At 39.5% G+C, this 13,068-nt stretch overlaps 1 protein-coding gene across 1 annotated transcript; it reads left to right on the forward strand.

Moving 5' to 3' along the window:
• The first annotated feature begins 3,378 nt into the window (after positions 1 to 3,378).
• On the forward strand, positions 3,379 to 4,891 carry supt4h1 (SPT4 homolog, DSIF elongation factor subunit). The gene is made up of 5 exons (XM_062407115.1): positions 3,379 to 3,564; positions 3,877 to 3,983; positions 4,078 to 4,133; positions 4,464 to 4,517; positions 4,631 to 4,891. The coding sequence occupies exons 1-5, from the start codon at positions 3,496 to 3,498 to the stop codon at positions 4,696 to 4,698; spliced, it is 354 nt and encodes a 117-aa protein (XP_062263099.1). The 5' UTR covers positions 3,379 to 3,495; the 3' UTR covers positions 4,699 to 4,891.
• Positions 4,892 to 13,068: the final 8,177 nt, after the last annotated feature.

Consider the following 13,068-nt stretch of genomic DNA (forward strand, 5'->3'; position numbering starts at 1 on the left):
CAGGGCGTCCATGTCTCCCATGTGTGTCTCGTGTCTCTCTCTCTTCCCTCTGCCTTTTGAATCCAGGGAGCATTCATTGGCCATCTGGTCCCAACGGTGCCAATCCCCTCTCCCTGGTTCACATGGAGGTTCTCAATAAGCCACCTCCACACTAACATTCTCTTTTATGCAACATATGAGCATAAATGCACATATTCTTTGCACTGTATATTCTGTAAAATAAAACTTTTCTTACCAGAGTATATTGGCAAACATAAACTGATACAAATATTACTTGGTTTGAATGGAAAGTTATGACTTAAGCCTAATAAATTATTTATCTTCAAATTGTATTCACTTCCCTTTTTCCCACCTGCGTTCCTGCCACCATGATCTTCTATGCGTTTATTCAAGGTCCTGCATGTCACACTCTGACCAACTCGTAGCTTGGCCTTATTGTTCACTGTGAGTCTCCTCAGAGTGGAAACCAGTTCAGGATGGCTCCTCTTGAAGTTGCTGTGATAATAGTGACGAAACTGCCCTTTAACAGCAGAAGGATGAATTCTGTATATAACACCTTGGTGTGGTTTCCTGAAGCCGTACAGGTTCAGCTGACGGACAAAACTGCAGAAGCTGGTTGCTTTGAATGTGTCAGTGTTGTGAATGGTGCTGATGGTGCGGCTGCTGCTGCCGGTGGTGCTGATTGTGGTGGGGGGGGAGGATGGAGACAGGGTCTGCCCCTCGAAGAGCTTCTGGTCAATGATGATGACCTCGCCCAGTCTGTCCCAGTAGATTGATTCATTGGACGGGTTGTTCACCAGATGCCATAGTTTGCCAGGGAAATAATGAGGATCGATGTTATCAGCGAGTGAAAGTCCACCAGCATCCATGCTGTGGTATGTAGACCTGGAAGTGGAGGTGATACTAGTAAACATGGGCTTATCAAATCAACTTTCAGCAGTTGGTTTAAATCGGCTTGTAATCCAACACAACACACTAACTACCAGTCCTACAGCTAACTATGAAGTAGCACAATTTAGCTCAGATGCAACACCTTCAAAACATTAAGGAGGAGTTGTTTACTGTTAAAAAACAATACAATATATTCTAGATTTTTAACAAGATGGAAACCCCATTAAGTTAACCAAAAAGTATAATTAAAACTCATCATATTAATGGCTATTGACTAAAAATTTGAATGGTGCAAATTATTAGCTGTACTCAAAGACAAAAGATGTACAAATTCTAACTTGTGACGTTAGCTCTACTCAGTTAGCATTAGCTTGCGAAAATGTTAGCTCATCAATAACTCGCTGTGTATCTGGATTTATCTTCGCACAGTTACGTTAGAGAACATTCTGTCCACATTCTGTTGTATTTCTGCGTCAAATGATGCTGAATAGAAAATAAAAAACTAACTATGATCGTACCTGGGTCACAGGTGCAGCCTCCGTCCTGATTCTGCCGAACTGTGGGACTTTCAGGCGCCGTTGAAGCAGTTGAGGTCCAAACGCTTCTTCTCTACAGTCAACTACTGTCATGGCTGCTTCCATTGGACTTGTTATCAGCTGCTTCACAGTTTAACTACATAACGGCGTGCTGCATTCAACATGTTAACGTGTCATATCAGCAGCAAACACCAGCAGCTAAGTAAATAGGTAGCACATATTTCATGTGATTACATTATTACACACGAAATGATGAGCTATCGGTTGATCAAGTGATAGATAGATAGATAGATAGATGATAGATGGATAGATAGATAGATAGATAGATAGATAGATAGATAGATAGATAGATAGATAGATAGATAGATAGATAGATAGATAGATAGATAGATAGATAGATAGATAGATAGATAGATAGATAGATAGCCATTCAGACTTAAACGCACAAAAACACATACAAATATAAACATTTAAGTAATTCTAATATTGGACAACACCAACATGATTTCATTTGCTTTTCTGAATTGAGTGAGCAAATAAATGTATACATAACATTTCTTATGGACATGCTGGAAAGTGTTAAATCCTGCAGCCACAAACGTTTCACATCTCACACTGGACTAGACCATAAAATATCTATTAAGTAAAAATATTTTAAGCAATTTACACGTCTCTTTAAGCTTGCTTTATAGAAGTTTGACCAACAGTGAGCTGCTGACTCAGTGAGGATAGATGGAGGGATACTTGAAAGGATGATTGGATGGATGGTTGGACTGATGGAGGCATTGATGCATGGATGGATGGATGCTTGGATGTTGGATGAATGAAGTATTTTCCACAGCAGACATGTCACCTCTTCATAACGGAGAAAGCACAGAAGTTACCAATAACTGTAACGATCTTTCTGTTCCACTGAATTGAACATTTAGACTATAATGAGGATTTAAACAGCCATAATTTAACTAATTAAAAACTCTGTTGTCTTTTTTGGGCAATTTGAATACACATTGTTTTATTAAATGTTTTATTTTTGTATCATTTTATATATCTTCTTCTTCTACCCTGTTATTATTATTATTATCCTTATTGCTTCTTCTGTATCACCTCCTTCTTATTCAGTCACAGGAAGAGTGACAGAAGACCACAAATAATGAATTTAACTGAAACAGAACTTTTCAGAGACATTGAACATAATCTATTTCTGAATGTTTTTGGATAACATTGCTTAGTCGTATAAAAAAACAACAAATATGTAAATTATTAAATTCACAATAAACAAAGAAGAGAAAGAAAAAACAGCTGTATGATTTGGGCATATTTCTTCAACCACGGTTTTGGCAGGAGGTAAATCTTAAACAAGAATATGCAATGTGTGTTTTTAATAACTGTTGTAAATAATAGGATATCCAGAGTTCAATGTAAACAACAAGACAAATCTGTGAATTGTGGGACTATAGTATACCTTAAATGTACTGGGATTAAAATGTCATTATATCATCAAAACTTTTTTGTGTTTATTAATTCTATATCTGTGGTTGGGGGTTTGGAAGGATGTACTGTTGTGTTTTGTGTCATATTGTCATGTGTGCTGTGTATTGTATGCCTGTATCTCATCAAAATAATTTGTAAATGTGTGCATTATCGAATGTTATTATAATAATAATATTAATTCAAAGTAAGGATTACCAAGGAATTTTCATACACAGGGAAATTATAATTTATTTTCCAATTTTGTGAATATCTCAGCAGTAGCTGTTGACGATTTATGTTTGATTTGACATTTCAGATTCTGGTAAATCTGAGAAGTAGTTTTCAGTGGAATGGAGATGTTTTAAACTATATAATAAACAATTTTCAACAACACAAACACCAAATCCCTCAACGCTCATAATTTCAGGATTATTTTTGTACAGGCGCCTAGGCGGACACCTCTGTGCTGGTGGCTGGTTCTCTCTTAGTATCCCACAGATGACGTACTTCCTTCAGCGACAGTAAAACATTCAAAACATTCATCTGTGGACTGGTACACCGGCTTTTATCGCGTGTTTTACTGCTGGGATTGAACACAATGGCGCTGGAGACGGTTCCTAAAGACCTGCGACACCTGAGAGCGTGTCTCCTGTGTTCGCTGGTGAAGGTAAAACATGGACAGCTGGAAAGAAACGATGGAGCTAGCTTCAATGCTAACATGTTACCGCTCTCTGTGCAGCGTTCTCTATCTGCTGTCACAAACATGGAGTGAAGGTTATGACTTCACGCTTAACTTTATTTACTGAATATTTTGGAAATACTTGGGGAGTCTTAAGAAATTGTGGGTTCGCGTTACAACAAACAGTGGTTTTGTAGCTGGACACAAGCGCACGACACCAACAGAGACCAAGCATGTCTGCATATATTTGAATCACAACTTAATTCTCGTTTCATTTCATCGTCCCCTTTTCTTCCTCAGACCATTGACCAGTTTGAGTATGACGGCTGTGACAACTGCGAGTCGTACCTCCAGATGAAGGGGAACCGAGAGATGGTGTATGAATGCACAAGTTCCTCGTTTGACGGGTAAACATCCACGTACAACGATCGTCCCTAAAGGTTCACATGGAGTGTGTCTGTACTCTACGTTTACCATGACTCTGTGTGTGTATGTTCACAGTGTGATATCCATGATGAGTCCAGAAGACAGCTGGGTAGCTAAATGGCAGAGGATAGGTAAGGATGTGTTCCTGCACTTAAAGGTGCAGTGATCAATTACTGATCATTGGGAAGGAGGGAAAGCAGACACACACAAACATTCACACACAGATGCACACAACCATTCACACAGACACACACACATACACACGCACAGAGAAATCTAAACATTTGTTTGTGACTCAATACGATTTCATTAAGGATATTTTCTTGTTAGTAACAAGCTAGCATACCCCAATGCTGTAGAGAACAACATTCATTATGCCTTTGTCCCGACAGGCCTCAAGTCACTGTCAGTTGGAATAATTATTTAAGTCTTTATCCTTGGGTACATTTTCCGTCCTACAGGAAACTTCAAGCCAGGCGTATATGCTGTGTCAGTGACAGGCAGACTACCTCCAGGTATCTAAACTGTCCTAACTCAATATGTAACATTACATACATGTGGAAAATACATTTTTGGCTGTTTTCCTCATGGGCGTTCCTTTCTTATTTTACTCTTTCCTTTTCTAAAGGCGTGGTGCGAGAGTTGAAAAGCAGAGGAGTGATATACAAATCCAGAGAAACAGCAGTGAAGACATAAAGCCAACAGCTTCCAGTTTATGTCATGTCGAGTGATATCGTTGTGCAGCAACCCCAAGACGAGAAACTACAACATCAATTCTTCTTTTTTGTTGGGATTAGGAATGTCAGCATAATGATTATATGTCAGATAAGGGGGTGTTTTGTATTTCTTTGAGTTATTGAGAAAAATAAAAAATCGGTTTTATAGGAAATTGTCATATCATTGTTTATTTTTACGCTTCTGAATGATGTAATCACATGAACCACGAAGGAGCTGAAGTCTTCATTGTCTCTCTTATCTTCTTCAGATTGTTATTCTGTAGAGAATGGGTTACCCAGCAAGTCAGACATGTTCCAGGATGTCTAAGGTTGATACAGTCTGCAGGTGTTTATTGAATAAATGTACAGTGATGAAAAAACATCCACACCAGGATGCAGGATACAAAAGTTGAATACACTACTGAACTGATAGAGTAGAATTTTTTTGGTTTGAACAAACTTCATGAAACATTTCTGTACTTAATATTTGGCGCCACAAGACGGTGCTTTCTACCAGTACCTTAATTGTTTGCAGAACCTTTTACTGCCAGTAGGGGGAAATAAACGCCCAACTATCAGTGGAGTAAGCCCATTATCATCTACTGTCTCCAGTTCAAAACACAAAGCTTGTATCATTACCAGTAACCTCTGTAGATACTCTTTCATTGCACAATAGCCTGTAAGTTATAGCTTGTCATCCTGTATGTGTGTATCAGGTGGAGAACTCTGCTTTTGTCTTGTGTTGCTATTTAGGGAGAACGTCATTATGCCCAGAGGCTCCAGGCTTTGTCTTATTTACTGTAACCTGATGGAGCGGGGTCATGCACATCAAAGACTCTTTAAATCTCTGTAAGTGAGCACAGTGAGCTCTCGCTGTCGTCTTTTTAGATCTTATTAGTTGAGATTTTATTACACCCCGGATGATATTTTGTTACAAAGGTGTGGTTAGTGAATTCTCTCTGATTAAAAAAACACGCTGAGGTTACGGTGAAGTGAAGTGAAGCCGATGGTTTTATCTCAGGATCCTACACTCGCTGGTAATACAAGTAAATCCGAAATAAATGGGTATTCCCTGATTGTAGGGGGTTTTAATTCAGCAAAATTAGTTTAAACAGTTTAAGAAAGGTATCTGTATTAGTCATATCATAAACAGGGCAGCTGTCCCGGTTTCATTTGTCTCACTTTATGTTTCTGAACAGACTTCAGTTGAGAAAGAGATGAAATGATGTGCAACAGGCCACTGAAGAAACAATTCATTAAATATCAGGAGGATTTCTTTTACATCTTCTTTTAATGGAGGACAGCACCTTTATTTTCTACCTAACGCCTCCATACTCACTTTTAAACTAAAAAGAAATGCCTCAACAGAGAATCTTTCAATACAAATATAATCTGACAAACTCATATATCACACTGCAACTTGAAAGTGTCTAACACTGCACTCTCGGGCGTGCTGCACTGCAGGATGTGCACAAGGGCCTCACGTTGGTCTGCCCTTTGTGTGGTTTGACACTTTAACTGGATCTGTATTAGAAGCAGCTTAGAACAGAGGGAGACGTCTCTCTATCGCCGCAGAGGAATCACTCTGTGCCTTCATCCTTTTAAAGAGCCACTCAACTATTAAAGAGTGGCCCGTGCTAAAAGACAGAAAGTGTTCAAAAATATTAATACAACACAGTAAAAATACTTTAAGGTCCTGCTTTCAAAAGTTTACTTGAAATTCATCTAAATTTTAGAAGTGTAGCACCAAATCACAACATACATTATCTCAAGGTATCTCAACAGTCAGGTGACAGAAATTTTGAGAAAACTCATCAGTTCCCACAACGAGCAAACACTGTTGAGAAAAAACTCCCTCATTAACCGGAGGAAACCACGAGCAGAACCAGACTCAATGTGGGCGGCCATCTGCCTCGACTGGTTGGTGTGAGGTGTCAGGTCTTCTTTTAACAAGGACCGATGCTTCCTCTTATACAGTTAGCAGCAACTTACATTTGTTTTACACAAAAGCTAAATTCAAATCAATCATTACATTACATTTCATTTAGCTGACGCTTTTATCCAAAGTGACTTACAATACGCGCATTCAACCATGACGGTACAAATCCAGAACAACAAGAATCAAGAAAGTACAATCATTACACTTATTCAAATGTGAAGAATGTTAAATAACGTCTTTAGAGTCTTTAGAGTCTTTAGAGACGGTTGATGATCAAATCAGAAATAAACCACAAGTGTCTGGGCCTCCTTGTGGGTTTTTAACTCTCAGTGCACATCCAGAGGAGAGAAGCCAACAGTCAATTTTTACTGGTGTTCTACTGGGTAACACAACAGTTTCACACTTAAGTGCAGCTTTTAGCACTTCTCCTCATGTTCCCCACAGATGAAGCTGAAGTTGTTTCATGAAAACTAAAAACTAAAAACAAAACTGAGAACTGGGCTCGCTGCTGTGAGACTTCAACAACCACAAGCATGTGTCAGGAAGACTTTCAACTCCGCCCAGGCTCTCTTCTCTACACAGCAAGTGTCATACTGGCATTTTATTTTCTCTCACACGCACACACGCACACACACAAACACACACACACACACAAACACACACACACACGCCTGCAACTACACTTTAGGGTTTTGCCCTTATTTGGATATGTCAGGGATTAAAACTGAAGGGAAAGTATTAGATTAGAAACTGAGGTGTCAACTCGAGGTTTGTTCTAAGAATATATGATCTGTGTGTGAGGATAAAGTGGAGATAGAGCTCAAGGATGATGTATTTCACACACACACCCTCACAGTGAGTGTGTAAGTGTTTCATAAGGCTGACAAAACTTCCTCTCCCCTCTGCAGAGTAGAGAGCAGAGACAGAACTGAGAGCAGCTCGTCATAGTTCAGGATTTCAATTCCTTTCACAAAGGAGGCTTCATCCTCTGCAGCACTGACATGTGCACATGGGACCTTTGGGGAGAGGTTCTCTCATCCTTTAAAGTACAAGCACAACAACAAAATACTACAAGTTAATACTACATGGGCTACATTAAAAATGTTTTTTATCTGTACTGTCACTTTACTTTAAGTATTAAAAGTTAGCTTATATATTCTGAGCTAAAAATTATCCCTGGGACTGATATTTTATTGCATACAACATATTGGGTTTTAATCATGGTGCATCAGCATGTGAGCTGCATTTTACTGTGGGAGCCACTCAAGGTGAAGCTGGTTACTTTAACCAGAGGAGCCATTCATTAATTAACGGGAGGAAAAAGAAGATTTTTATTTGTTAGAGACAGGCTGAAATCAATAAATGAAAGTGCTGAAATTGTTTTTAAAAGGACACACTCATTGATAATAACTACCATTTAGTGATAAAGGCCTCACAATGAGTTGGAATATTTCATATTTTTTCCATTTCTGCACAATAGGTTGTGTATCTCTGGTTCAACATTTTGTTGGGTTTTGGAACCTTAGTGATGTAATATGCTATAATATTTATATGTTATATTGAGTAAAGTGGTAGATTTGAAGTCTAAAGTAACATAACAGTAAAATACTGAAGTATAACCACCTGAAAATGTGACTTTTACATCTACTCTCTGTCGGTGCTCTGCAGAAGGCGGTTCAGAGCCGCTCAGACCTCGGGGGAGTTTTCAGGCCTGGGAGGCGTCTGAGCTTGTGGGCGGCTCGGTGGTGTCGACACGGCCGAGTGTTACAGGCAGGGAGGGGGAAATGGCTGTGGGCCCAGATAAGGTCTATCACCAGAGGCAGCAAGGGCCCCGGCTTTGGAGCTAGGATCATTTCCTCATTGGTGGAGCAGTGGCTGGTGTCGGTGGAGGCTGGGGACTCAATTAGCCGGAGAGGGCAGGGATTAGAAACTGTCAGGGCAGGGGTCAGGAGATTGGCGGGTTTAAACAATATGTGACGGTAAACTGGATCTTTTCACAAGCTGACGGCATCTTTCCCGTAGTTTTGTGTAAATTCAGTATTATAACCACCCCCCCCCCCCACACACACACACACACAGGTGGAGGGATTTCCCACATTCCCTCACCCTCAGAGATATTGATGTCAGATGACGTTTCTTCCTTTTCTCAACACAGGAACTAAAGTTGTGGGAAATAAGTCGTACTCTCCATAACCATGTCACACATTTCTGCACACACACACCCATGTTGTTCATAGTTCTCATTGGGAAAGTGTGTGAGCAAGGTTTCACATACAGAGAGAGTGACTTGTTTTGTACATGTTCTACTTCTCCTTGCGCAGCATTGTTATCACAGGTATATTCACTGCTCAGGGTCAGATTTAACATCGAATTGTACAGAAGATTCAGTGCATGAGGCTGCAGAACTCTCACGACCTCTCACATGTAGCTGGTGACCCTGTGGAGGGGCATGACCCAGATTGGGCAACACTGGACTGAATAGTGAAACGTTTAAATGCTGTTTTCACATACACTCGTCAGTATTAAGAATCTAATAGCATCACATCTAACAGAACAACATGGACACGCTGTGCTGTGCTCTTTCTGTCAGATTTTGCTTGCAGGACTGGTAATGTCACTTGCATCAGAGTATTTTGCAGTGTTACTTTCAACCCAGTAAAGGATGTGAAAACTTCTTCCACCACCTCCACACTGAAACCAAGAAACAGTGGATTCCCTTTTCATCGCACACATTTAACCTCCACACAAAGTTCACACAGGAACAGAAATCAAATGCCAGTGATGGAGAGAATAACACCTGAAGGAAAGAGTTAGCTTGAGAACTAAAAAGGAATGGAAGAGGCAGCATTCATGCACAGTGCACAAATATTTCAATAGATTATTATAAACAATAACGATAATAAATCATTTCTAATGCATTATAATAGCATGTGCCATAAATGGATATGAAACATGCACAGTGCACAAATAGTTCAATAGATTATTATAAACAACAACGATAATACATAATTTCTAATGCATTATAATAGCATGTGCCATAATTGGATATGAAACTATTTTGTAGTTTTTATTAATGTACATCATTTATATCTCATCCTTTATAGTTACTGAGTTTTTACTGTAATGTCATTTATTATCCGTCTACAAATATGTTATAGTTTTTTGATAATAACAAACACTTTTATCTGCTTAATATTATAATGTATATGTATAAATATCTATTCATACCTGAATTCATTGTTAATAAATACTATGTAGCTACACTTAGGGCAAATTGTTACCCCCATCACCAATGTCAGTTCAATATGTAAGCAAAAGTAATACAGACTTATTATAGGATTTAATAAAATAAGCTTTTTCTTTTTCTTTATATAAAAAACAAATCACTGTCCGAGCGGCTGTGTCAAACATTTAGTGAATTAAACTGAGAGAGAGAGAGGAATGAAGGCAACACAAGTTTTGATTCTCTGCAGAATTTAGTCTGTAAGAGGCTGAACGTTTTTACTCAGTGCTGGTGGACTTGTTCAAATACTTCCACTGAGTAAACACACCATTACAACCCTGTAATAATATTTGTTTACAAGTTAAAATCCTTTATTAAGTGTTGATTGAGAACTTATGTGTAAATATTCTCTGTAAACCATATACTTAAACATGCAGGAAGATGAACTTTATCTGATACTATTATGTTTTTTTTAAATGACTGATGTATTATTGAGAGGGATCTTAATATTTTACTGAATTCTTTCTGTGCAGTCTGCACTATAAAGGTCATCATGCTCATCATGTTATGTACATTACAGTTTTAAGGAAGTAGTACCTATAGTTGTCAATATGTACTGGTGTAACATTTCAAAAATGTCCCTCAACACGTAGTGAAGTAGAAGTATAAAGTAGCATCATGTAAACTGGAAAAACTTGAGTAAAGTACTTGTAGTACTCTAGTAAGTGAATGTATTTCCCCCACAGCCTGCGCTCTCTATAAAGAAACCTCAGAGGTATCTGAGGCTGATGTTTCCACATCGCTAAATGTCAGCGGTGCAGCTTCGTTGATCGTTTTCACGGTGTCGACCTGACGTCTGTGGACTCTGTGTGCTAGAGTTGGACATTTGCATTTACAGGGAATTGAAACCTGTGGGCTTTTACTTTTGAAAAAACAACAGAAAAAGAAACAGTAGTCCCTACACCTGCCTACAAGAGAATACAGTTCAAGTTTAAATTCACATTATTGCACGTGTATTAGTACGTGGAGTTTTTTTCCCACTACAATTGTTAATCAAGGGTTGGATCCTTCTTACTGGCCTCAATAAATGGATCTTAATCTGGCTCTTAATCAAAGAAATCCCATTAAGGCTGATTTCAGTGAAATAGAGGGGGAGAAAGTTCAGTGTTCCCTGTGTGATTGAAAAAAGTGTCCTGACATGAGGACTGTGGATCAGTTGGAGTGAAACAGCTTCAGGAAGCATTGTGACACTTTTAGTGTTTATATGAGCACAAGGACACATTTAAACATGTGAAACTTCCCTTTCCCGACACAGCTTCACCACCACCTTCAGTTGGAGCGGTTTCATTCTGAGCACACCTCTATTGTTTCTGCATGTGTCTGAGTTGACAGGCTCTGGTTGCTGAGAACAAACACTGGCCATCTGGGTTCAGCTCATCTTACAGTAAACTACACTTTATACTGGAAAACCTTGTTTCTTGTAGAAGAAAAAAAGTTCCACACACACGGAAGTTTTGTCTGTGCTCATCAGGTGGCTGCCTGTAGCGCTCTGGTATCGAAGCAGCAACTCTGAGTACATGATCTCAGGATGTGCACGTTACATATCTACCACCCTGACTGAATTTAATGCAGAATATAAATACCATCAGCTAATGTGAACGATATTAACGTTCACATTTGCTTAAATATGAGCTCATATCGTGTGTTGCAATCTTTCCTATTACCCAACATCACGTTCTATAGTTTAAATGACACCATCATGTGCACAGCAGTACAGACACAGCAACTCTTGAAGGGATTTCATTTTTGTGTGAAATGATTAAAAAGAAAGCTATCAAAATTCGCTGTGGTGCTTGTAGTCGACACAATACGTGTTTGTGACATACTGTCAACGTGGCGTCTTCTGGTTGCTTTTAGAAAGGTCGCCTGCAGAAAGCAGCATGGAGAAGGGGCGGAAGTGGCGAATGAGAGGAGCTGTGACTGTTAGACCTCTTCCTGTGGTTACATCACGTGGTCGTGGAGGGTTCAAAAGGAGACGGCCTCTTCTTCTTCTTCTTCACCCACTCCTCGGACAGAGAGAAGACACCTGTGAGAGGCTGCCGACGAGGCTTCACGTCCAGCAGAGAAAACACACAAAGCTGGAGGTACAGTATGATGGAGGGCATCGTGTCTTTAACGTTCAAACGATCTGTGACGAATTCTGTGTCAGATAAAACAATATGAGTCAATGTGACAGCATTTACTTCATTTTTAAAACTTTTTTTAATCTATCGTTTTGTCCAAGGAGTATTCTATTCTATGTCAATTACAATTATGATGAATATATTGAAAACATATTTCTTTAATCTGAACTCATTCTTCTAACTTTGTTTTTTATTTAAGCTTTAAATGTTTCTACAGGATCTTTGCATTTGTTCCGATGTTATTCTAACCTGCTCACAGACATCTGCGATCTTATTTTCTGTAACTTTTGAACGTGATTGCTCCGACAGAAAAAAGCTAACTCATGCCAGACAAAATGGCTTCCACATGATAGCGCTTCCTCTGCCTGTTAAGTTCTGACTTCAGCTAAAAAAAAACAGAAGCACTGAGGGCCAATTTGTATGGCAGATCTTTGTCGTGTGTTAAACTTTACATGCAAATGTTTCACGACAAATCAGGAAGTGTTATTTTTCTAGTTTGAGAAAAAAGTGAAGTCTGTGTAATGTTGGGTGTGCACTGGGCCGAGAGGTTTTAGTTTGCGGCACAACTGGGCGTGGGGGGTTGGTGTGTGTGTGTGTGTGTGTGTGTGTGTGTGTGCAGCTGCGAACCCAGGTGCAGAAGAAGAGAAGCGTGGAAGGACACAAGACGGATGAAGAAGAGCGGTGGATGTACAGTGCAGTCATCCATAAAGTAGAAAGCACTACTAAACTCCTTGCCACAGTGTAGTGTTTCCTACTTTATGGATGAGTGTACTGTTGGCTTCAGGGGAGAGGAGAGATCTGTCATGGAACCCGCACAGGAAGTCACCAAAAGAGGAAGCTGCTTTGTCTCGCAAGGCCACACATTCACCCAGAGTGTCGCCCCAGTCTCTTCACATGGGCGGTGTGTGGCGCGGAGCAAAGTCTGCAACTCTTTGCGTCATTTTCGAAATCTATCGCTTTCAACTGTACCTGTGAAGTTTAAACTGAGAAATATTCAATAAAGTC

Source organism: Platichthys flesus, chromosome 15, assembly GCF_949316205.1.
Source record: "Platichthys flesus chromosome 15, fPlaFle2.1, whole genome shotgun sequence".
NCBI classification, from domain to species: Eukaryota; Metazoa; Chordata; class Actinopteri; order Pleuronectiformes; family Pleuronectidae; genus Platichthys; species Platichthys flesus.